The sequence below is a fragment of the Symphalangus syndactylus genome, chromosome 1 (assembly GCF_028878055.3).
Source record: "Symphalangus syndactylus isolate Jambi chromosome 1, NHGRI_mSymSyn1-v2.1_pri, whole genome shotgun sequence".
In the NCBI taxonomy this organism is placed as follows: Eukaryota; Metazoa; Chordata; class Mammalia; order Primates; family Hylobatidae; genus Symphalangus; species Symphalangus syndactylus.
The window spans coordinates 89,935,835-89,961,310 of NC_072423.2; the positions used below are offsets into that span (position 1 = coordinate 89,935,835).

General features: G+C 45.8%; 1 protein-coding gene across 7 annotated transcripts in view; it reads left to right on the forward strand.

Moving 5' to 3' along the window:
• Positions 1 to 25,476, forward strand: part of LOC129484016 (succinate dehydrogenase assembly factor 2, mitochondrial) — a 66,334-nt gene that overhangs the window by 690 nt on the left and 40,168 nt on the right. For 6 of the 7 annotated variants that reach the window (XM_055281461.2, XM_055281785.2, XM_055281862.2 and 3 more), the window contains exons 2-3: positions 7,787 to 8,010; positions 8,170 to 8,279. In XM_055281461.2, coding sequence (XP_055137436.2) covers positions 7,787 to 8,010; positions 8,170 to 8,279 — 334 coding nt within the window. Of the gene's footprint in view, positions 1 to 7,786; positions 8,011 to 8,169; positions 8,280 to 17,333; positions 18,930 to 25,476 lie in introns of those variants that run through there. The other variant, XM_055282034.2, reaches the window with a different exon arrangement.

A 25,476-nucleotide genomic window follows, 5' to 3' on the forward strand; every position in this document is an offset into this window, starting at 1 on the left:
AGGAGAGAGAACGTTCTAGCGTCCTGGGCGGGCAGCAGCGGGGATTACCCTTTGTCTTCCTCTGTGGTCTCTATCTTGGGGAGAGTTCGTCTGCCCGATAGCCCAGGGCAAGTGCAGGCCCAGGGAGAGGCCGATCCTGCAGCTCAGGAAATAAAGGTCGCTTCCATTCTTTGGTGAGCCTACTGTGTGCCGGTCTGGAAATACCTGCTTAAGCGATCAGTCATCGTCCAAGACCCAATTCGCCTCTCACCTACGTCCCAGGCGAGGTTAGCCCAACTTCTCTGGGCGCCCCTTCTCCCAGTTCTTTAGTCTTTAATGCTTTTCGTGGTTTCACATAGTATCTTGAGCTTTTTGTTTTGTTTATAATTGACATATAATAATTGTACGTGTTTATGGGGGTACAGTATAATGTTTTAATACATGTGTCCGTTGTATAATCAAATCAGCGTAGTTAGCATGTCCATCAGCTCAAATCTTTATCATTTATTTGTGGTAATAACTTCTCAAGATCTTTTTCTAGTCATCTTGACATATGCAGTACAGTGTTATTAGCTGTAGTCACTCTAATATGTAATAGAACACTGGAACTTATTATTCTTTTTTCCTAGCCTGCTGTTATAAAGTAACTAACTTTGCCTCTGTCTTCCCCTCCTACCCCCATCCCTATCTTTATTCTTTTTTTTTTCCTATAGACCCCGGAACTCGATCTTTATTCTTTTTTGTTGTAGGCGTTTACACTATAAACTTCCTTCTTAGTACGGTTTTTGTCGCATCTCATAATTTTGTATATGTTGGGTTTTAGTTTGTCTCAGGATATTTCCTTTTTGTTTGTTTTTTGTCGTTTTCCTTTTTTTTTTTTTTTGAGACGGAGTTTTGCTGTTGTCACCCAGGCTGGAGTGCAATGGCACGATCTTGGCTCACTGCGTCCTCCACCTCCCGGGTTCAAGCGATTCTTCCGCCTCAGCCTCCTAGGTAGCTGGGATTATAGGCATCGCCATCATGCCTGGCTAATTTTTGTATTTTTGTAGAAATGGGGTTTCACCTTGTTGGCCAGGCTGGTCTCGAACTCCAGACCTCAGGTGATCCGCCCGCCTCGGCCTCCCAAAGTGCTGAGATTACAGGCGTGAGCCACCGCGCCCGGCCTATTGTTTTCCTTCTTTTTTGCTTTTTTTTTTGTAGAGACAGGGTCTCACTATGTTGCCCAGGCTGGTCTCAAACTCCTGGCCTCAAGTGATCCTCCCGCCTCAGCTTTCCAAAAAGCGCTGGGATTACTGGTGTGAGCCACTATTCCTGTGATGTCTCAAGATATTTTCTAATTTTCCTTTTGATGTCTTCTTTGACTCGTTGATTGTTCAAGAGTGTGTTGTTTAATTTCCACGTATTTGTGAATTTTCCAGCTTTTCTTTTGACATTGATTTCCAGGTTTTAATAAAATGTCTCTTGTATGGCATATAGTTGAAGCTTTTTTTTAATTCATTATATTCAGCCACTTCATGTCTTTTGGATGGGGAGTTTATTTTATTTTATTTCTTTGAGACAGAGTCTCACTCTGTCGCCCAGGTTGGAGTGCAGTGGCATGATCTCGGCTCACTGCAAGCTCCACCTCCCAGGTTCACGCCACTCTCCTGGTTTAGGAGTAGCTGGGACTACAGGCGGCCCCCACCACGCCCGGCTAATTTTTTGTATTTTTAGTAGAGACGAGGTTTCACCGTGTTAGCCAGGATGGTCTCGATCTCCTGACCTCGTGATCCGCCCGCCTCGGCCTCCCAAAGTGCTGGGATTACAGGTGTGAGCCACCTCGCCTGGCCTGGAGTTTAATCCATTTATACTTAAAGTAAATAGTGGCAGAGGTGGGTGGGTCGTGTGAGTCCCGGAGTTCAAGACCAGCCTGGGCAACATGGCAAAACTGCTTCTCTACTAAAAAAAATTAGCCAGGTGTGGTAGTACATACCTGTAGTCCCAGCTACTTGAGAGGCTGAGGTGGGAGTGCATCTGAGAAGTCAAGGCTGCAGTGAGCCTTGATTTTGCAGCTGCACTCCAGACTGGGCATCGGAAGTGAGACCTTGTCTCAAAAAATAAATAGGGAAGTACAATCATCCCTTTGTATCCATGGGATGACTGTTGTAGGATCCGCTGTGGATATCAAACTCTGCAGATGCTCAGTCTCTTATGTAAAACGGCATAGTATTTGCATATAATCTACACACATCCTTCCATATGCTTTAAATTATTTCTAGATTACTTATAATACCGAAAACAATGTCAAGGCTATGTAAATACTTGTTATACTATATCTTAGTTGTTTTTTAATTGTTGTATTATTTATTTCTTTTGAATATTTTTGATCCACAGTTGGTTGAGTGTGCAGTTGGTTGAATTTACAAGTGTGGAACCCACAGATACGGAGGGCCGACTGTGCTTCCTATTGCCATTTTGTAAACTGTTCTCTGTCTTACAACTTCTTTGCTCCTCTTTTCCACTCTGGTCATCCTTTATATTTCGTTGACTTTTTTTTTATTTTGTAGTGACATACTTTGAGAAATGAATTTCTCATTTTCTTGTGTGGCTTACAGAGGTATTTCTTTGTGGTTACCATGTGGCTTATATAAAACATAACAATCTGTTTTGATAACTCAATTTCCATTGCATACAAAAACTCTGCTCTTTTATGACCCCCTTGTATGTTATTGATGTCACAAATTACATCTTTTTATATTGTCTCCATTAACAATTTTTTATAGTTATTTTTATACCTTTGTCTTTAATTTCTATACCAAAATTAAAAGTGACTTACATACCAGTTACAGTATTATAGTATTCTGTACTTGTCTCTCTCTATATATATTTTTAATTTAATTTTTTTTTTTTGAGATGGAGTCTCACTCTGTTGCCAGGGTGGAGTGCAGTGGCGCGATCTCCTGGGTTCAAGCGATTATCCTGCCTCAGCCTCCCGGGTAGCTGGGGCTACAGGCGCCCGCCACCACGCCCTGCTAATATTTTGTATTTTTAGTAGAGATGGGGTTTCACCGTGTTAGCCAGGATGGTCTCGATCTCCTGACCTCGTGATCTGCCCACCTCAGCCTCCCAAAGTGTTGGGGTTACAGGCGTGAGCCACCGCACCCGGCCTCCAGTGATAATTTCTTTTTTTTTTTTTTTTTTTTTTTTTTTTTTTTTTTTTGAGACGGAGTCTCGCTCTGTCACCCAGGCTGGACTGCAGTGGCGCAATCTCGGCTCACTGCAAGCTCCGCCTCCCGGGTTCACGCCATTCTCCTGCCTCAGCCTCTCCGAGTAGCTGGGACTACAGGCGCCAGCCACCGCGCCCGGCTAATTTTTTGTATTTTTAGTAGAGACGGGGTTTCACCGTGGTCTCGATCTCCTGACCTCGTGATCCGCCCGCCTCGGCCTCCCAAAGTGCTGGGATTACAAGCGTGAGCCACCGCGCCCGGCCGATAATTTCTTTAACACAACTCATACCAGTGTCACACAATTCCCTGGAACTATGTGACAACCATTATTGTTTCTTTTATGGAATGCTGCCTTGATACTAACAGAAAAAAATGGGTGAAATTTGGCTAAAATAATAAGACATCCCAATTATTAGAACAATTTCCTTGTACTGATAATGAGAGTCCTCCCCATCTGCATTCATTTCTGTAGAAATTACTCAATCATGTTATTTTAGTATAGAAAGTAGGAATCCCTGCCTTCAGTCTGCGTCAGAATATCTTAGAGGGTTGTTAAAAATTCATTCGTCAGAGCAAGACTCCGTCTCAAAAAAAAAAAAAAAAAAAAAAAAAAATTCATTCGTCAGGGCCCAGTCCTAGAGATTCTCATCCAGAATGTTTATAGTGGGGCTCGGGAATCTGAATTTTCATTGCATGCTGTATTAGTTTACTAGGGCTGCTATAACCTGTGTGGTTTGAAGAACAGAAATTAATTTTCTCATAGTCCTGGAGGCTAGAAGTCCAAGAGCAAGGTGTTGGCAGATGTGGTTTCTTTCGAGGCCTCACTCCTTGCCTTGCAGATGGCCACCTTTTCACTGTGTCCTCACATTTCTCTGTGCATGCACATCCTTGGTGTCTCTTTTGTGACTTTATTTAAAGACATAGGGTCTTGCTTTGTTGCTCAGGTTGCACTTTAACTCTTGGGTTCAAGCAGTCCTCCCACCTCGGCCTCCCAGGTAGCTGGAACTACAGGGACATGCCACTGCACCCAGCTTTTTCTGACATTTGACAGTTTGATTAAAATACGTCTCAGTGTGGACTTCTTTGGCTTCATGTTAATTGAGATCTGTTGGGCTTGAATCTGGATATCCACTTCTTTCCCCAACTTTGGGGGTTTTTAGCCATTATGTCTTTTTTTTGAGATGGAGTCTCACTCTATCACTGAGGCTGGAGTGCGATGGCACATTATCAGCTCACTGCAACCTTGCAACCTCTGCCTCCTGGGTTCAAGCAATTCTTCTGCCTCAGACTCCCCGGTAGCTGGGATTACAGGCACGCGCCACCATGCCTGGCTACTTTTTGTACTTTTAGTAGAGACGGTTTCACCATGTTGGCCAGGCTGGTCTCAAACTCCTTACCTCAGGTGATCCGTTCACCTCAGCCTCCCAGAGTGCTGGGATTACAGGCATTAGCCACTGAGCTCAGCCAATTATGTCGTCTAATAAGCATTCCTCCCTTGTCTTTCTCTTATAGGACTCTCATAATGTGTATATTGATCTCCTTGATCTTGATGGAGTCCGTAAAGCTTTCTTCACTCTTTCTCATTTTTTTTTTTTTTTTTTTTAGAAAAAACCCTGACTAATTTCAAATGACCAGTCTTTGAGTTTGCTGACTCTTTCTGCTGCTTGATCAGGTCTACTATTGATCTTCTCTAGTGAATTTTTGTATTTATTCAAATTTTTAAATTTTTTTTTTTTTTTTTTGAGACGGAATTTCGCTCTGTCACCCAGGCTGGAGTGCAGTGGCGCGATCTCGGCTCACTGCAAGCTCCACCACCCGGGTTCACGCCATTCTTCTGCCTCAGCCTCCCAGGTAGCTGGGACTACAGGCGCCCGCCACCATGCCTGGCTAATGTTTTGTATTTTTAGTAGAGACGGGGTTTCACCGTGTTAGCCAGGGTGGTCTCGATCTCCTGACCTCGTGATCCACCTGCCTTGGCCTCCCAAAGTGCTGGGATTACAGGTGTGAGCCACCACGTGGGGCCTTTTTTAAATTTTTATATATTTTTATTTTTTAGAGACGGGGTCTCACTATGTTGCCTAGGCTGGTTCTCGAACTCCTGAGCTCAAGTGATCCTCCAGCCTTAGCCTCCCAAAGTGCTAGGATTATAGACGTGAGCCACCATGCCTGGCCTCCTCTAGTGAATTTTTCAATTCAGTTACTGTATTCTTCAGCTCCAAAATTTTCATTTGGTTATTTTTTAATGTTTTCTTTTTGTTGGTATTCTCATTTTGTTCAAGCATCACTTTCCAAAGCTCATTGAACATCGTTATTATGGCTAGTTTGAATTCTTTATCAGATGATTCACAGTGATTCACTGTGTACTTCTGTTTCTTAGTTTCTGGAGATTTATTTCATTCCTTTAATTGGACCATGTTTCCCTCTTTATTCATGTACTTGGTAACTTGTACTGGTGATTTCTACATTTGAAAAATCATCTGTCTCTCCCAGTCTTTGTACTGGTGATTGGCCTTCACCAGTCAGCATGGATAGAGATTCTGAGGGCCTCTCAATCCTTTCCTGAGGATGTGTCTTTTCTGGACTTGTGGATGTAAATTCCCAATTGGAGGGATTTGCCGGTTTTCTTTTTCAGGAGCCCATAATCTCTTGCTCCCTCTAGTGTCTGCCTATGATAGTGCAGTTTCTCGAGCTGCTGCAAGTTTCCCAGCTGTCTTATTCGGTGGCCTCCAGACTTTTAGAGTATGCCATGTCCCATCAGTGCCCCAAGCTGGGCAAGACAGAAACCGGTCCCTCTGGTAGCTTCCCCAAAAGACAGAATGTTACGACTGGGCGTGGTGGCTCATGCCTGTAATCCCAGCACTTTGGGAGGCCAAGGTGAGCGGATCACCTGAGGTCAGGAGTTCGAGACCAGCCTGACCAACATGGAGAAACCCTGTCTCTACTAAAAATACAAAATTAGACGGGCGTGGTGGGGCATGCCTGTAATCCCAGCCACTCGGGAGGCTGAGGCAGGAGAATTGCTTGATCCTGGGAGGCGGAGGTTGCGGTGAGCCGAGATCGCGCCATTGCACTCTAGCCTGGGCAACAAGAGTGAAACTCCGTCTCAAAAAAAAAAAAAAAAAGTCAGACTATTAGATGCACACTCCACTCCCCCCAACCCTGGGAGAGGCCACTGGGCTGTATTGGCCTTTCTCTGCCTTTTCAGGGATCCTCTGGATCAGCAGCAAGTCACCCAGGCATTTAGAATGTGCTAGATCCTTTCAAGTGCTTAGAGACAGAAACCAGTCCCCCAGAGAGCCCCGAAAAGCTAGAATGTTGGTTGCACACTGCACCTGTTTCCCTCCCTAGGGAGAAGCTGGGAGGTGGGAGTTTTCTCCTGCTTGTTCTGCACTGAGCCAAGGATGAGTGATGAGGGAGTGAGTGCTTGCCAGTCTAAACTGTCACCTTTGTTCTCCGTGGTTCTTTGTTCTCCCTCAACCTGCTGTCCTTTTCTGTCAGCACTTAGATTCAAACAAAACAGAAACCTGATCCCCCCAAAAGTCCGAACATTATACATAGTTTTCAGTCTTCTCTATCTCGGGTTGAAGCTAGGAGCTGGGGGTTATCTCATGATCATGCTTGGGCAGGGAGGGGAGAGACTATGGCAAATGAATGCTACAAATTTTTCCGCTGTATTCGATGCAGCTGGTTTTGTGTTCACCTGGGGAGCAGGAGCCTCTTACTGGTTTCTGGATTTCTCACAGGGAATTTGTTTGTTGCTGTTGGCTCAGTGTCTCCATCAGGGAAGGAGGATCTGGGGTTTTCTACTCCACCATCTTCACCTCTTGCTGAGGTCACCACCTTGACATCATGTCTTGATAAGTTACCCACTTCTCTGGCTTGGGAGCCTTTGGGGGATTAGGGATCATGCTGTCTCTGTGTGCTCAGGATTTGACACAGGAGAGTGAGTAGAGTATAAACCACACTGTAAGAATTTTAAGGGAGTGCAAAGGAAGGAAAAATTATTTCTGCTGGGATAGTTTCTGGAAAGGCACTGATTAAGGACACATTTGCAGTTAGGACTGTGTTTTAATTCTAATTGCAGTTACTATTTGGATGATTTTGGGTGAGTTATTGAACCTTCCTGAGCCTCTATTTCCTTGGCTGTAAAGTGGGGACAATATCAGCATAATTTCTTTTCTTTTTTCAGGGGGATAGGGTCTGTTGTCCAGGCTGGAATGCAGTGGTACGATCACAGCTCACTGCAGCTTCGACCTTCCCAGGCTCAGATGATCTTTCCACTTCAGCCTCCTGAGTAGCTGGGACTGCAGGCACTATGGGGACTACCCCACTATGCCTGGCTGATTTTTGTATTTTTGGTAGAGACAGGGTCTCGCTATGTTGCCCAGGCTGGTCTCGAATTCCTGAACTCAAGTAATCATGCTTGCGTCGACCTCCCAAAGTGCTGGGATTACAGGTGTGCGCCACCACGCCTGGCCAGCAGTGTAATTTCCTCATGACTAAATGTGATTGAATGCATTCAGCACCTAGTAAGCATTGAGTAAATGATAGTGATGATAGTCGTCATTATTGTAAAGATGTTTGTGGTTTGTTCATTTCAGATGCTTGCTCTGTCAAGGCACAGCCTATTGTCTCCTTTGCTCAGTGTGACATCATTCAGACGCTTCTACAAAGGTGACAGCCCAACGGATTCCCAAAAGGACATGATTGAAATCCCTTTGCCTCCATGGCAGGAGAGAACTGATGAATCCATAGAAACCAAAAGAGCCCGCCTGCTCTATGAGAGCAGAAAGAGGGGAATGTTGGAAAACTGCATTCTTCTTAGGTATGGGACTAGGAGTCTTTTTTTTTTTTTTAAATCGGGCAGCTTCCTGAGCCAGAGTAGGTTCAGAGAGACTCCCGGGAGTAGGAGTCTTGGTGTCACTTCTCTTTTATTAAACACAGCCTTCTCAACCTCTTTTTTTTTCTTCCTTTTTGTTTTTAGCCTTTTTGCTAAAGAACATCTGCAGCGCATGACAGAGAAGCAGCTGAACCTCTATGACCACCTGATTAACGAGCCTAGTAATGACTGGGATATTTACTACTGGGCCACAGGTACTGGGCATGATAAGCAGTATAATGTGAAAATAGGACAGTTTAGGCTGATTTGATCTAGAATTTTATCCTAGATACTTTTTTCTTTCTTTTTTTTTTTTTTTTTTTTTTGAGACTGAGTTTCACTTTTGTTGCCCAGGCTGGAGTGCAATGGCACGATCTCGGCTCACTGCAACCTCTACCTCCCAGGTTCAAGCGATTCTCCTGCCTCAGCCTCCTGACTACCTGGGATTACAGGCATGTGCCACCACGCCCGGGTAATTTTGTATTTTTAGTAGAGATGAGGTTTCTCTGTGTTGGTCAGGCTGGTCTCGAACTCCTGACCTCAGATGATCCGCCCGCCTCGGCCTCCCGAAGTATCGGGATTACAGGCATGAGCCACTGTTCCTGGCCTATAATTTTTTTCTTTTATTCATGAAGTAGACACTCAACCCAAACACTGTTCAAATTTTTGTTAAGTGTACAAAATTTGTTTTATCAGTTAAGATTTTTTATTTGCAAGACAGAGTGGAAACTTGTCTGTCTCACTTAAGCAAAAACGAATTTAGTGGAAGGGTATATGAAGCTCACAGTATCAAAGGTTGAAGAAGAACCACTCTGGGAATAGAGTGGAATCAGACAACTAAGTCTGCCTAGCCAAAGCTCCTCAATAGTTTCATTCTGGCCGGGCGCAGTGGCTCATGCCTCTAATCTGAGCACTTTGGGAGGCTGAGGCGGATGGACTGCTTGAGGTTAGGAGCTTGAGACCAGCCTGGCCAACACAGTGAAACCTCATCTCTACAAAAAATACAAAAATTAGCAGAGCATGGTGGCGGGCAACTGCAGTCTCAACTACTTGGGAGGCTGAGGCAAGAGAATCGCTTGAGCCTGGGAGACAGAGGTTACAGTGAGCTGAGATTGCACCACTGCACTCCATCCTGGGCAACAGAGTGAGACTATGTCTCAAAAAAAAAAAGTTTCATTCAGGCACTGCCTTTATGAGGAATGAATTCTAACTGTGTATAGTTAGGATTAACTTTGGCTACGAGTAAAAAAAAATCCAAAACAATAATGGCTTAAAGAAGGTAGAACTGTCTTTCTCATGACAGAAGTCCAGAGGAAGGCAAAGTCCAGAGGAAGGCACACTCCAGAGCTCATAGAGGGGCTTTGAAAAGTCATGGGTCCAGGTCCCCCCTACTTGCTGCTCTTTCATCCTAGCATGTGTTGTCTACTTCTTGATCCAGGACAGCCATATTTCAGCCCGGAAGAAGTGTGTGGAAGTGCATAGCCCTCCTTTGTAGATCCCGCTCAGGAAATTATCCAGCATACTTCCACTTATTTGCCATTGGCTACAGCTTAGTTGCTTGGCTACATCTAACCATAAGGAAAAATAATACAGTCTCTTCCATCTGCCCAGCTACGTTGGAGATTCTGTTATCCAAGAAAATTGGATGTTAGGGGACGTGTCATTCATTCTGCCACACTCTGGGACTGCTGTTTTTGTGTCTTCACTCAGTATTTGTATCAGAAAGTAGCAGCCATTGTCTGTGGGTTCCAGGTATGAAGAGTGATAAGACAGAGTCTGGAGCCTTATACAATCACTGGAAAGCCAACAAAGTCCAAATATTTACTCTCCAACCTTTTACAGAACAAGTTTGCCCTGACTAAGCATAATGCATTTGAGATGCGCATCCTTGTTGCTGCTTGTATCAATAGTTCATTCTTTAGTGTTGCTGAGTAATATTCCATTGTGTGGATGTACCATGGTCTGTTCATCTGTTGACCAGCTGAGGGACATTAGGATTGTTTCCAGCTTTAGGTGATTATGAATGAAGCCACTGTAAACATTTGCATACAGATTTTGTGAACATAGGTTTTAGGTTTTCTTGAGTGAATACTCAGGAGAAGGATTTGCTGGGTCATGTGTTAAGTGTATATGTTTAACTTTATAATGATGCCAGGTGTGGTAGCTCATGCCTGTAATTTCAGCATGAGATTACATGCTCCTCCTTTGGGAAGCCGAGGCAGCTGGATCACTTGAGGCCAGGAGTTCGAGACCAGCCTGGCCAGCATGACAATACCCTGTTTCTACTAAAAATGGAAAAGTTAGCCGCGTGTGGTGGAGCTACTCTGGAGGCTGATGCAAGAGAATCGCTTGTATCCAGGAGGCAGAGGTTGCAGTGAGCCGAGATCACGCCACTACGCTCCAGCCTGGGCAACAGAGCGAGACTCTCTCAAAAAAATAAATAGGGCCGGGCGCGGTGAGTCAACGCCTGTAATCCCAGCACTTTGGGAGGTCAAGGCGGGTGGATCACCTGAGGTCCTGGCTAACATGCTGAAACCCTGTTTCTACTAAAATGACAAAAAATTAGCTGGGTGTGGTGGCGGGTTCCTGTAGTCCCAGCTACTCGGGGGGCTGAGGCAGGAGAATCGCTTGAACCTGGGAGGTGGAGGTTGCAGTGAGCCAGGATCGGGCCACTGCACTCCAGCCTGGGCGACAGAATGAGACTCTGTCTCAAAAATAAATAAATAAAACTTTTAGTATGTTTTTTCTGTAATAGGTAAATATAGATAGTAAGCTTTTTCTATAATAGGTAAATATAGATAGCAAATACAGATAGTGAATATTTTAGGCTTTCCAGGCCATGCAGCCTCTCATAAATACCTCGACCTTTGTAGCATGAAAGCAGCCACAGATAGCAGATAAACAAATGAATATGATTGTGTTTCAATAAAACCTTATTTGTGGACACTGAAATTTGAATTTCATACTGTTTTCACCAGTTATGAAATATACTTTCGGTTTTTTTTCCCCAACCATTAAAAAATCATTCTTGGCTGGATGCAGTGGCTCACACCTGTAATTCCAGCACTTTGGGAGGCTGAGGCAAAGGATCTCATGAGACCAGGAGTTTGGGACCAGCCTGGGCAACATAGACCCCCTATCTCCAAAAATAAAAATAAATTAGCTGGGCTTGGTGGTGCACGCTGTATTCCCAGCTACTTGGGAGGATCACTTGAGCCTGGGAGTTCAGAGACTGCAATGACCTATGATCACGCCACTGCATTTCAGCCTGGGCAAGAGTGAGACCCAGTCTCTAAAAATCATTCTTAGCTCACAGGGCATAGTTTGCCAACTTCTGTGCTAAGCAAAAGAGGTCAGACTCGGCCGGGCACGGTGGCTCACGCCTGTAATCCCAGCACTTTGGTAGGCTGAGGTGGGCAGATCACAAGGTCAGGAGATCGAGACCATCTTGGCCAACATGGTGAAACCTCGTTTCTACTAAAAATACTGGGCATGGTGGTGGGCGCCTGTAATCTCAGCTACTCGGGAGGCTGGGGCAGGAGAATCTCTTAAACCAGGGAGTTGGAGGTTGCATTAAGCCGAGATCATGCCACTATACTCCAGCGTGGGTGACAGAGTGAGACTCCATCTCAAAAAAAAAAGATCAGACTCAACGAGTACATACTCAGTACATAATTGGACTCAAAGAATGTGATTCTGTTTACATGATAATCTGAAAAAGGCAAAACTTACAGGGACAAATCAGTGATTGCCAGGGTGTTGGACGTGAAGGGAGGGCTTGGTGTTCCACATCTTTACCCACGCTTTGTATTATCAGGGTTTTGTTTTTGTTTTTAGCCATTCCAAGAAGAATATATTGGTACATCACTATAGTTTTAATTGGCATGTCCCTAATGACTAATAATATTGAGGATCTTTTCAAGGGCTTATCGGCCCTTTATGTGTATTTGGTGACATGTCTCTTCAAATTCCGCCCCCCACCCCTGCCTCCCTTTTTTTTTCTTTTTTGAGACAGGATCTCATTCTGTCACCCAGGCTGGAGTGCAGTGGTGCAGTCATGGCTCAGTGCAGGCTCCACCTCCTGGGCTCAAGCGATCCTCCCACCTCAGCCTCCAGAATAGCTGGGACTACAGGCCGGCAGCACCATGCCCAAGCAATTTTTGTTGTTGTATTTTTTGTGGAGATGAGGTTTTGCCGTGTTGCCCAGACTGGTCTCAAACTCCTGAGCTCAAGCAATCCACCTGCCTCGGCCTCCCAAAGTGCTGGGATTACAGGTGTGAGCCACCATACCTGGCCAGATTTTCCATTTTGGAAGATACTTTCACTGGATATAGAATTCGAGGGTCACAATGTTTTTTCTTCTGTTAAATAAACACACTTCTACCGCCAGCTCTTAGTGTACAAGATCGGATAGTCAGGAGTTCCGCTGGGTTTGGGCTTTGGTTTTGCTCTGGTTACCTTCAGTGCGTCACCAGCTTCATATTCCCTCTCGTGTTACCATGTGCTGTTTTCTCATTTCCATAGTTGTGACGAGGTCTGCTGTATCTTTGTTCCTTTGTATGTGTCTTCTCTTTCTGAATCTTTTCAATATTTTGTCTTTGGTTTCTAGCTGTTTCAATATTATATATGTAGGTATTTATTTGATATTTATATATGTAGGTATTTGATATTTATCGTGCTTTTGGGTTCTCTGGGCATTTTGGATCTGCGTTTTCATATCTTTTATTATTGTTGAAAAATTCTCAGCTGTTATCCCTTCAGATATTTCTTCTGCTTTGTTTTCTCCTTCTTTTCCTTCTAGGATTCTAGTTATACTTAGTTAAATGGTTTAATATTGTCCAACAGCTTTTGTGGGGGTTTTTTTTGTTGTTTTTTTGAGACAGTCTTGCTGTGTCACCCAGGCTGGCATGCAGTGGCACGATCTTGGCTCACTGCAACCTCTGCCTCCTGGGTCCAAGTGATTCTTGTGCCTCAGCCTCCTGAGCAACTGGGACCACAGGCACGTGCCGCCATGCCTGGCTAATTTTTTTGTATTTTTAGTAGAGACGGGTTTCACCATGTTGGCCAGGCTAGTCTTGAACTCCTGGCCTCAAGTGATCCATCCGCCTCAGCCCCTTAAAGTGTTGGGATTACAGGCGTGAGCCACTGCGCTCAGTTTGTCCAACAGCTTTTGGGTTCTCTGTTTTGTGTTTTTTTTACTCTTTTTTCTCTTTTTGTATCAGTTTGGGTAATTTGTATTAGATAATATCTATTGACCTATCTTCCACTAATTCTTTCCTTGATGATGTCAAATCTCATGATGAGCCTGTTGAAATCATTCTGCATATCTGCTACTGTATTTATTTTTAGCATTTCCATTTGACTTTTGGAGTTTCCAACTCTCTGCTAGAATTTCTCATCTGTTCATACATTTTGTCTGCTTTTTCCACTGGCGCGTTTAATATTAGTCATAGTCATTTTAAATTCCCCGTCTGATAGTTCCAACATCTGGGTCATCCCTCAATCTGCTTCTGTTGATTTCTTTGTCCCTTGACAGTGTCTTGTTTTTTTCTTCTTTTGTTTATATGTCTCTCGTAATTTTCTCATAATTGTATTTATGCTTACAATCGGGGATGCTGCTTCTGCTTTACTGTTAGTGTGGGGATCAAGTCAGTGAGCTGGGAGGTAAGCTCAGCTTGGGTTTTGTTTTTGCTTTGGTTACCTTCATTGCATTACTAGTGTCTAGTGTTAACATGTGCTTAGGGTGGAAGCTGGATCTGTTGCCCAGGCTGGAATGCAGTGGCACCATCTCAGCTCACTGCAACCTCCACCTCCCGGGTTCAAGCGATTCTCCTGCCTCAGCCTCCCGAGTAGCTGGGACTACAGGCACGTGCCACCACACCTGGCTAATTTTTTTTTTTTTTTTTTTTTTTTTTTTTTGAGACGGAGTCTCTGTCACCCTGGCTGGAGTGCAGTGGCGTGATCTCGGCTCACTGCAAGCTCTGCCTCCTGGGTTCACGCCATTCTCCTGCCTCAGCCTCCCAAGTAGCTGGGACTACAGGTGCCTGCCACCACGCCCGGCTAATTTTTTGTATTTTTAGTAGAGACGGGGTTTCACCGTGTTAGCCAGGATGGTCTCGATCTCCTGATCTCGTGATCTGCCCACCTCGGCCTCCTAAAGTGCTGGGATTACAAACATGACCCACCGTGCCCAGCCAAATATTTTGTATTTGTAGTAGAGATGGGGTTTCACTGTGTTAGCCAGGGTGGTCTCGATCTCCTGACCTCATGATCGGCCCTCCTGGGCCTCCCAAAGTGCTGGGATTACAGGCGTGAGCCACCACGCCCGGCCTCCAGAGGGTTTCTTAAGAGAAACCCTATTCTACCTTCAGCTCTCAGCCTTCCCTGTATTTCTGTGTCTCAGAGGGAATCTCTGTCTGTGTTCTTGCCTTTCCCCAGTGCAGCAGCCTTCCTGTTGCTTCCCACTTGGTGCTTGGTTTGTTCAGGGGAGGAGAGGTTGGGATGGCAGTCTGTGTTATCCTGGTCTAGCCTTAGTCCCAGGTAGCCCCTGTGGTCCTGGGTCTTGGAGCTGGGATTTCTCAGTTGTAGTGCCTCTCCCATAGGGGTAGAGGAAAAGAGTCCAGGCTGGACTTTATGCTTTTTTAAATTTAATTTTATTTTTTTTCCTGAGACAGGGTCTTGTTCTGTTGCCAAAGCTGGAGTGCAGTGGTGCAATCTTAGCTCACTGCAGCTTCGAGCTCAGCTCAAGCAATCCTCCTGCTTCAGCCTCCCAAGTAGGTAGGACTAGAGGTGCGTGCCACCACACCCAGCTATTTTTGTTTTTTTGTAGAAATGGGGTCTCACTATGTTGCTCAAGCTGGTCTCAAACTCCTGGCCTCAAGCAGTTCTGCCTTGGGCTCCCAAGGCACTGGGATATGCATTTTTTGGACACATTGGCTCTTTCCCTCCTCCTGGCCTTCATCACTGAGGAAGGTTCTTTCTAGCCTCCTGCTTTCTACCCAGTCTTTGTCAGGAGCATACCTTTGTGAGAAGAACCCGTGAGTGGGTGCATATTCCATTTGTGTCTGTGGTTTTATTTTTATTTTTATTTATTTATTTTTTTGAAACGGAGTTTCACTCTTGTAGCCCAGGCTAGAGTGCAGTGGCACAATCTTGGCTTACCACAACATCTGCCTCCCAGGTTCAAGCAATTCTCCTGCCTCAGCCTCCCGAGTAGCTGGGATTACAGGTGCCCACCACCATGCCCGGCTAATTTTTTGTATTTTTAGTAGAGACAGGGTTTCACCATGTTGGCCAGGCTGGTCTAGAACTCCTGGCCTCAGGTGATCCACCTGCCTCAGCCTCCCAAAGTGCTGGGATTACAGGTGTGAGCCACTGTGCCCAGCCTGTGTCTGTGGTTTTATACACTCATGCTAGCCCACACTTGGCTTTTAACAATTCATTGCAAATTTTAGTGGCACAGGCCTGCAGTCGTGGCTGCCCTGGAGGCTGAGGCAGCAGGATCGCTGGAGCCCAGGAATGTCTGGGCTGCGGTGCTCTGTACCAATCAGGTGTCTGCTGTAAGGTTGGCATCAATATGTTGACCTCTCAGAAGCAGGGGACCACCCGATTCCCTAAGGAGGGGTGAACCAGCCCACGTTAGAAATGGAACAAGTCAAAATTCCTGTGCTGATCAGTAGTGGAATTGCACCTCTGACTAGCCACTGCAGTCTACCCTGGGCAACATAAGGCTGGCCCTGTCTGTATTAATTTAAAAAAAAATTTTTTTGGCTGGGCGTGGTGGCTCACGCCTGTGATCCCAGCACTTTGGGAGGCGGAGGTGGGCGGATCACGAGGTCAGGAGATCAAGACCAGCCTGGCTAACACAGTGAAACCCTGTCTCTACTAAAAAAAAAAAAAAAATACAAAAAATCAGCTGGGCGTGGTGGCGGGCGCCTGTGGTCCCAGCTACTCAGGTGGCTGAGGCCAGGAGAATGGCGTGAGCCCAGGAGGCGGAGCTTGCAGTGAGCCCAGATCACACCACTGCACTCCAGCCTGGGCGACAGAGTGAGACTCATCTCAAAAAAAAAAAAAAAAAAAAAAATTTTCTTTTAGCTGAATTCCTTTTACCCATTTGTATGATGTCCAGTGTCTCTTCTTCCTGTGCCTGCCACAGGTGAGCAAGTGCACGGCTCTCGTTTCTCTTTTGAAGGGCCTCTTTTTACTTAGGTTTCGTCTGTTGGGTTGCCTCGTGACCTCAGTTCTCTGACATCTTTGAGAGAAGTCATGATATTTGTAATTTATCTGGCTTTTTCGTGTTGTTACAGTGAGTGCGATATTCTTTCCAACTTTCTATTTTCTTGGGGGGAGCCAAAACCTCTTTGATCTTATGTTGATTGTCACATGAAAACAGAGCCCTCACTAGATGCCAGGCCCTGTGCTGAGTAAGGGAGAATCTGACTTGGTTTTGAGGAATTCTCTCTCCTGGCATTGTACCTAGTGTTGGTGGAAGGGTAATTCTGGAGCACATTGCCTCGGCTTTGGCAGTGGGAGGCTTTGCTTGTAATTGGCATCTTAAATAAGTGTCCCGAGGGTGTAGAGAAAGGTCAGAGGGAGCAGCGCACTGCCAGACCCACTGCCATAGACTGAGGCTGGCCTTCTCATTCTTCTGACTCAGTGTCTTTGTTGCCCGTTCACTGAAATCTGGTTCTTTAGGCTCATGACAGTTCTGTGTGCCTCTAATATCCTTCCAATAAATTCCTTTTTGCTTAAGTTTACTAGAGTTATTAGTTTCTGTCTCTTAAAACTGAGGACCTCCAACTGATAGACAAAGGAGAGAGAGCTTTTGTTTCAAGAAATGTATACATTGCAAGGGAAAACAGTGTCTGGGGAACAATGGAATTGCCAAATGCAAAGCAAAATAGTACAGCCAAGATTGTGCGAGCCAGGGGTCAGCAAACTTGTTCATAAAGGACCAGATAGTAAATATTTTACTTGTAGTCACATGGTCTCTGTTGCAAGTACCCAATTCTGCTGTCGTAACACAAAAGCAGCATGGGTAATATGTAAACCATTGGGAGCAGCTGTTCCAATAAAACGACTTACAAATATAGGCTCACACAGTTTGCCACCCCCTGGTATAGGCTAACATCGTGTATATTTAGAAGAAGGATGGAGACAGTCTATATATCCATCTGTGGTTCTTGGCCAATGTTTCAAGTTTTAAGATTCTCATACCTGAGCATTGACTGACTATGGCATAATTTTTTCTGCCCACTCTTCTCTTGCAGAAGCTAAACCAGCCCCAGAAATATTTGAAAATGAAGTCATGGCCCTGCTGAGAGACTTTGCTAAAAACAAAAACAAAGAGCAGAGACTGCGTGCCCCAGATCTTGAGTACCTCTTTGAAAAGCCACGTTGAGCTGTGCCCCACGGCCTGGCATGGGGGTTCAGTCTGCGGATGGTAACTACTTATGATGGACGTTAGCCTTGCTTCCGGCTTCTCCTTAGTTGCCCAGCTGCCCCACCCCAGACCACTGGTCCTGCCTCAAGTGATGGACATAACCCTCTCCCAGGACATACATGTAAATGCACAATGTGACTCATTCTCATACTTTTTTGTTCAGCTCTGAGCCTCAAAAGTGATTTGTCAGCAACGCTGGCATGCAGGCCTTGCCTAGCTGCTATCTCTAGAGGCAAGTCTGCCACGAGAGGGCACTGCAGGCGAAGCAGTTGTGCTTGCTCATTGCCTCAGCCCAAGTGTACTCAAAGAAAAGAGGCAGCCAGCTGTGCGTGCTGTATGGAAAGCCTCCCGCCCTCCCTGCAGCTCCCCGCCCTCAGTGGCCCAGGGCTTTGTTGAGGTGGAACTCCCCACTTCCAACCTGGTATGGCTCCTTCTGTGAAGGGTAGCTGATCCCAGCCTCCTGAGCCGAGTCCTTCAAAGGCACAGCAGGCAGAATGAGGGCCACAGGCAGGAGTGGCGTAGGCACACTGCTTAAGAGTCAACATCTTCATCGTTGGGCTTTCTTTAAAACGTGCACTTTGGAAGTTGAAAGAGAATTATTAAAGCATACTGAAAAAAGGAAATTTACAATTTCCCAGCCCTCACAATTAATTTTGTCTATTTTCATATAACCCATAGTCATATCTTTATAGAGTTTTACAAGTTCACAATTACAGGTTTATTTTCATGTAGCACTATAGAAAACTTTACCCTGCATTCCTACAGTCTTTACAATTAGTTGACTAAATAATAATACATAAGAAATAATATATTAGAATGAATTAGTTAGAAGTGTTTTTAAAAGCTCTAGGGCTGTGTGACTTCTGTGTTGCTAGTGGTGCCCTCCCTGGAGGGGTTTTGCCCTCAGAGCTGTAATCTAGGCAGTAGAATCAGTCACCCAAACTGGACCAGGTGCATCTAAAGCTGTTGACCAGAGGAAGATCGGCCAGATTTGTTGAGCAGGTGGTTGGTGATTATAGGAGTCGCACACAGGGATGACACACGTACATGTTTCCAGCATTGTTGAGCTCCAGGGTTCCTACAGAGCCACCTCATGGTTCCTGCCTGCCCTTCAGTATCCCTGGTGGCTCAGGAGGGAAGGGAAGAGATCTAGCCTTTACATAATCACAGTAAAGCCTCACAGCACTCTAGACTAGTGGTGTTATCCGTATTTTATACATAAGAAAGTGGGCTCAGATAGAGGAAGTAATTTGTCTAAGGTCAGGTAGCTATTGAGTCGAAAAAGCAGAATTTAGTATAACTCAGTCTGCCTCCAAAGCTCTTGAACTTTCTACTAGAACACACTGCCTTACTGCTGGAAATTTAATAAAAGTCTCTGTTTGGAAAAGCTGTGGCAAATAAACGTGACAGTTCTGAGACATGACCTCTGTGTTACATGGTGGGTAGGAATCTGCCAGGTGCTTCGCCAAGTGAGTAGATCTGAACTTGGTCACCCAGTGAAGCTTCTGTGAGGAAGCAGCGCAGTGTACTGGTTACACATTCAAATCCTGGCTCTGCTGCTTACCTGCTGGATACATGAATTGACCTGAGCCTCAGTTGCCTCATCTATAAAATGGGGATGATAATGTTTCCTGTCTCAGCTAGTTGATGAGATGAAACACACAAAGCTCTTAACATGGTAACTTGCACAGTATGTACTCTGTAGATGTGAATGTCAGCATTTAGTCATAGCCTTAGTCTGAGACTTAAAACCTGTCCCTAACACAAATCGCCTGGCATATCAGTGAGGTCATCATAGCTACATCCAGGGTGTCTCATCTGCAGGTCAGAAAGCTGAGCCTATTAATAGAACCACAGAGTGTCTTACCTCCCAGTGAAGACTAGAGAGAAAACAGACCCTGGTGACAAGACCTTTGATGGAAAAATCTAGCACTCTCCCCTAAGCAAGGAATGGAAGTGAGACTCGCAGAAGCAGGGCAGGCGAGGGAGGAGACGTCTCCCTGGGAGCTTGCTGAAGTCTCTGGCTATTCTCTCGGGCTGCATTTGATGTACCCTGGGGAGAATGTTAAGCAGGCCCGGAGTTTATATATAGACATAGATCTGGACTTCACGAAGTGCACATGAATCGGGCGGTGACTTACCCATTTATCCTTTGCACGTTATGCAACAAACCCCAGTAGCCAAGGATGTAGTTGGAACTTTTCTCCCCCTCAGGTTTGATCCCTTCTTAGCCTGATTTTGTCTTATTTAACACAATGTTCAATTGCTGCCGCTTTCACCTGGGAATGGCATGCTTCTAGAGGAGTTGTTTTCCTCCCAGGCTGCTGGATTGTGTCATCTTTGAAAGTGAAGGTTCTTGCTAAGTTCAGCCGCTCAGTTGTCAGGCCCAGGGGTGCTATGTAAACAGTTTTTCCCCTTTATTAGGCATTAAATAAAGCTAGGCCGGCCACAGTGCATTTTTTTTAGAAATTAAACATATAGCAAGGGCCAGCAGCCCCTGAAGGATCCCTGATGCACAGAAGCTAGACTCATTCCTTTTACTTTGACACATCCCTGCTTACTGACCTCATTCAGAGCCTGTGTGGGGCATATGAGCGTCTGGCCCTGTCCTGACCGACTCAAGTGGTCTTGTGAGTCCTGCACAGGCTCCCCACGTGACACCTTAAATTGGGTCAGGAAAGGCTGTTCTCTTCCCATCGTTTCCTTTTAATCATCCTAAGTCTTAAAAATCCATAAGCCAAACACCTTGTGCTGGAGCTTTCTGTGCCTTAGATAGAGTGTGTCTTTTGGGGGTCATTGTAGAAGCACCTCTTACTGGCTTTGAGTGTTATCTGGAGGTCATCTAGTATGTCTTCTGCTCCAGCCAGGGTGGCACCAGCACAGACCCAGTTCATATTTTTAAACATCACCGGGAAAAGATTCCGATGGGATAGTTGAAGTCTGTCATTTATCCTTCAGTGCACCTGCAGCTTTTGTGGCTAGACAAAGAGGAAGGTTTAATGATAAGCTAAACAGCCTTAGATGGCAAGCAGGTCTGTGAGATTTTTGAGCTGACAGCCCCACTTAATAGTATGTTCTGTAGTATCTGAGGACAGTGGACTCACCATCCCGCAGCTATCATGTTGATGACACTGATCAGTACCCAGTGAAGCTACCTCCTGACACCTCAGTTTCCCAGTGAACCCTCTGGGAATGAGGAGTGGTGTTCAGATTTTCCTGTCAGGGAAGATGGCATTGGTGGGATAGGTGGCTTCAGGCCAGCAGTACTTTTTGTGACTTAAGAAACAAGTGTTGTTAGCAGTTTGTTAGAGGGGTGGTAGAAAGTTTAAGCTATCCAGGACAACATCAGTCTTTAAAGGAGATGGGTAGATTTATCATCACCTATAGCTGCAAAAGAAGAGTTAAAGCCTTTTGTTGGATCCTGGATCTTAGACCCCAGATATTCCTTTTTTTTTTTTTTTTTGAGACAGGGTCTCACTGTCACCCAGGCTGGAGTGCAGTGGCAGGATCTCCCCTCACTGCAAGCTCTGCCTCCTGGGTTCAAGCGATTCCATGCCTCAGCCACCCAAGTAGCTGGGATTACAGGTGCACGCTACCATGCCTGGCCAATTTTTGTATTTTTAGTAGAGGCGGAGTTTCGCCATGTTGGCCAGACTGGTCTCGAACTACAGGCCTCATGTGATCCGCCTGCCTCAGCCTCCCAAAGTGCCAAATATTCCTTTCAAAGAGGAGAATGTTTCTTTAAGAAGGGGATTGTATAATCTGTCATGAGATTAGAGTATAAAAGGAAAAAAGTGGGGGAGGGTGGATATATCATTTTCTGTAACAACACATCACAGCATGGAACTTTAAGCAAGTGAGGACGTTAAGATGTACATTCTGTTTCTCAGTGGATTTCAGGTGATTTGGCTAGTATTTAATACTCTCCTCTGGTGATGCCCTGGAACACGTGTTTAGGGGAAGTAGAACAGAGTAGTTAAGGGGAGCTGTTTAGGAATGAGGCCTAACCTAGAATCCTGGAGCTCCCATTGATTAGCTGGGTGACCTCAAACACATTATTTAACCTCTCCAAGCTTCTGTTTCTCATCTGTGGAAAGGAAAGAAAAGGAACCCGACCTCACAGTGTGGGTATAAGGACTGAATAAAGTCCTGTCCCTGGAGAGCTTAGTACAGCCCCTGTACCCTCAGTAACACTTGGTAGTAACAGCTAATAGTTCGGCTTGTTGTGTACCCAGTGCTGCTGAGTGCTTTACATCATTTCATCCCACAATACCATGAGATAGGTGCAATGATTATTCCCCTCTTAGAGATGAGGAAAGTGAGGCTTGGTGAGATGAAGTTGCTAGCTCAAAGTCACAGATAGGAAGCAGTGGGGCTAGGGTTTGAAGCCAGGCAGTGGGCCCCAGGGCCCTTGCACTTAGGTCATGTGCTACCCTGCCTCAAAACATGAAAAGCATCATCATCTCTCTTCTAACGACCTCTCATCCTGAATCTTGTCTTGGTCCATGGAAGACTGCTGGTGTGGACAACTTTGCACAGATTGGGCCACCCTCTCTTGGTTCCCTATAGGACCTGGGGACCATGACTCATATGTCACAGCCTCAGCAGCTCCAGACTTAACCACCTGAGCCTTCCAAGGAGGACACGTGCAGCCTAGCTCTCCAGGTGAGAGTTTGGAGTTCAGAGACTTCTGTGGATTTGGAGGGGAGCCAGAGGGAAGGGCTCAAGTTCTGCCCAGCTTCAAGTGTTTTCTCCTTACCCTGAGCAGTAGAGATGAGCTCTCATGCTTTCCGGGCCTTGCCATCACTGGCTGTGCTTTCTATCCAAGTGGGAGGCTGCCTCTGAGAGTTGGATGTGCCTGTTAGGAAGCCCACATAGAACTCATTCCAGGGTCCCAAGATGAGTTGCACAACCTCTATCGCACCCACTGGCTCCAGTGCCTTTGCTGACAAACTAGTGCTGGTTCCTCCTAAGGCCCCAGGCTCTGAGGCCAGGCCCTCTGTGAGCAGAACCCTCACTCACCTGTTTCTCTGGGCTCCCATCTCTCAGCAGAGTCGTGCAGAAGTGAGAAGGTTTTCGTAGATGGTGTATTAGATACTGTGTTTCCAGCAGAAGCAGAAACAGGTAGTTGTCTTGGTCCAAATAGGAAAAGTGATGCTTAGAAATCTAACTGGAGACCCGGTGCAGTGGCTCATGCCTGTAATCCCAGCACTTTGGGAGGCCAAGGTGGGTGGATCATCTGAGGTCAGGCGTTCAAGACCAGCCTGGCCAACGTGGTGAAACCCCATGTCTACTAAAAATACAAAAAAATTTAGCTGGGTATGGTGGCACGTGCCTGTAATCCCAGTACTGAGGAGGCTGAGGCAGGAGACTCACTAGAACCCGGGAGGTGTAGGTTGCAGTGAGCCGAGATCCCGCCATTGCACTCCAGCCTGGGCAACGAGTGAAACTGCGTCTCAAAAAAAAAAAAAAGAAAGCTAATTGGAAAGACACTGTCATGGTCTTCACTAAATGCTGGGGATAGAGAAGAACGCATCTTGTCTGTCCTTGGAGAGCTCACGTTCTTGGTGCTTTATTTCGTTGATTGCCAAGCAGAAGTTGTCTGCACTAGCACAATGTGCTACACCCAGTGCCAGACACAGAAGACGTGGAGATCAATGAGATAGAGCTCGTGCCGCAGAGGTCCTCTGAAGAAGGGATAAGTGAATGGAAGGCACGAAAGGATTTGTCTATGGGCCTCAGGCACTGACCCTGTGAGAGCAGGCAGCAGGACATCTAGCCTTGTATGCCAGGTCTATCCTCACAGCAGGGATGAGGACACCAGGCCACTGAGCTCTGAGACACCTACTTTTAATATAGAAATAACTTCTTTTGTTCTGAATTCACTCTCGGCAATCCATTACGATTGTCTGGTAGATTTCTTTTTTATAGAGACAGGGTCTCACTCTGCCACCCAGGCTGGGGTGCAGTGGTGTGATCGACTCTTGGGCTCAAGGGATTCTCCTGTCTCAGCCTCCTGAAAAGCTGGGACTACAGGCGCATGCGACCACACCATTTTGCCAAAGAGGAAACAGGCCCAGAGAGACTGAGTTACTCACCTGTGGTGACAGTGGCTTAGCACTTGGGCAGAAGCAAACAAACTGATATAGGACCCTTGGAAAGTTGGAGGTCTGTGTTATGCATTAGCAAAATTTTTTTAAAAAAGTTTATTTTGGGCTGGGTGCAGTGGCTCACGCCTGTAATCCCAGCACTTTGGGAGGCCGGGGTGGGCAGATCAAGAGGTCAGTAGTTCGAGACCAGCCTGGCCAACGTGGTGAAACCCCCGTCTTTACTAAAGACACAAAAAATTAGCCGGGCGTGGTGGCACGTGCCTATAATCCCAGCTACTCAGGAGGCTGAGGCAGGAGAATCCCTTGAACCCGGGAGGCGGAGATTGCAGTGAGCCAAGATCATACCATTGCACTCCAGCCTGGGCGAGAGACTCCGTCTCAAGAAATACATATATATTTTGTAGAGACAGGGTCTTGCTGTGTTGCCCAGACTGGTCTCGAACTCCTGGCTTCAAGCGATCCTCTCACCTCAGCCTCCCAAAGCACTGGGATTACAGGCATAAGCCACTGAGCCAGGTCTATCTGGTAGATTCTTACCCTGTGTCCATGCTGTTTGCCATGTAGCTTTTAGGGCTTTCTGCCCAGACACTGGGGTCAACTCATTGCTTTGGTCAATGAGATATCAGTCATTGTGAAGCAAGCACAGCCTTAGAAAGCACTTCCCCTTTAGCTCTTGTACCCCTGCCACCACCCGAGAACCTGCCCATGGTAGACTTCTGGAGGATGAGATGTGTGTCCCAGTCACCCCAGTTGCCTCAGCCAAAGTCAACTCACAGTTAAGTGAGCCCAGTCAAGACCAGAAGAATTACCCGGCCTAACCCAGTCCAAATTGTGAACCCGCAGACTTTTAAACTAAGGAAATGCTTATTTTAAGTTATCAAGTTTTGGGGTCATTTGTTATGCAGCATTATTGTAGCAATTGGTGACAGATACAGATGGCAACAGGGCTTGTCCATGTAGATTTGCTTTATAGGGAGAAAAATCACTGACTGGCCAGCATGAATGAGCATCCTGTCCCTTGGATGGGTCAGTCTCTCATTTGTATTTTTTTTGTTTTTATTTTTGTTTTTGAGATGGAGTCTGCTCTGTTTATTGCCCAGACTGGAGTGCAATGGTGTGATCTCGGCTTACTGCAACCTCTGCCTCATGGATTCAAGCGATTCTCCAGCCTCAGCCTCCTGAGTAGCTGGGATTACAGGCATGCGCCTCCACACCCGGCCAATTTTTGTATTTTTAATAGAGATGGGGTGTCACCATGTTGGCCAGGCTGGTCTCAAACTCCTGACTTCACCACCCGCTTCGGCCTCCCAAAGTGCTGGGATTACAGGCGTGAGCCACCGTGCCTGACCCTTGAATTTTTAAAAAGGAAGCTGCCTAGTATAGGTCAGATTCTTGTGAACTTAGTATAGCAATCGCATATGAACACACGTGATTCCTACTGATCTATTTGAACAGCAGCAATAACATTTACTGAGCACTTATTCCAGAGCAGACATTAGGCTAACACCATATATGGCTTGTCTTGCTGAATTCCATAGCAGTCTGATGAAGTTACTTGTATTGTTGTCTTCATTTTGCCAAAGAGGAAACAGGCCCAGAGAGACTGAGTTACTCACCTGTGGTGACAGTGGCTTAGCACTTGGGCAGAAGCAAACAAACTGATATAGGACCCTTGGAAAGTTGGAGGTCTGTGTTATGCATTAGCAAAATGTTTGATAAAACTACTGCCTACTGTAACTTGGGAGGGTATCCCATGTGCTTTCCAGGCTGACAGCCAAAGGCAACACGGTTGGAAAGCAGAAAACTTGTCATCTCTCTTGGCTACCATAGGCTATATTTGTTGAGGATTTATAAGGAAGG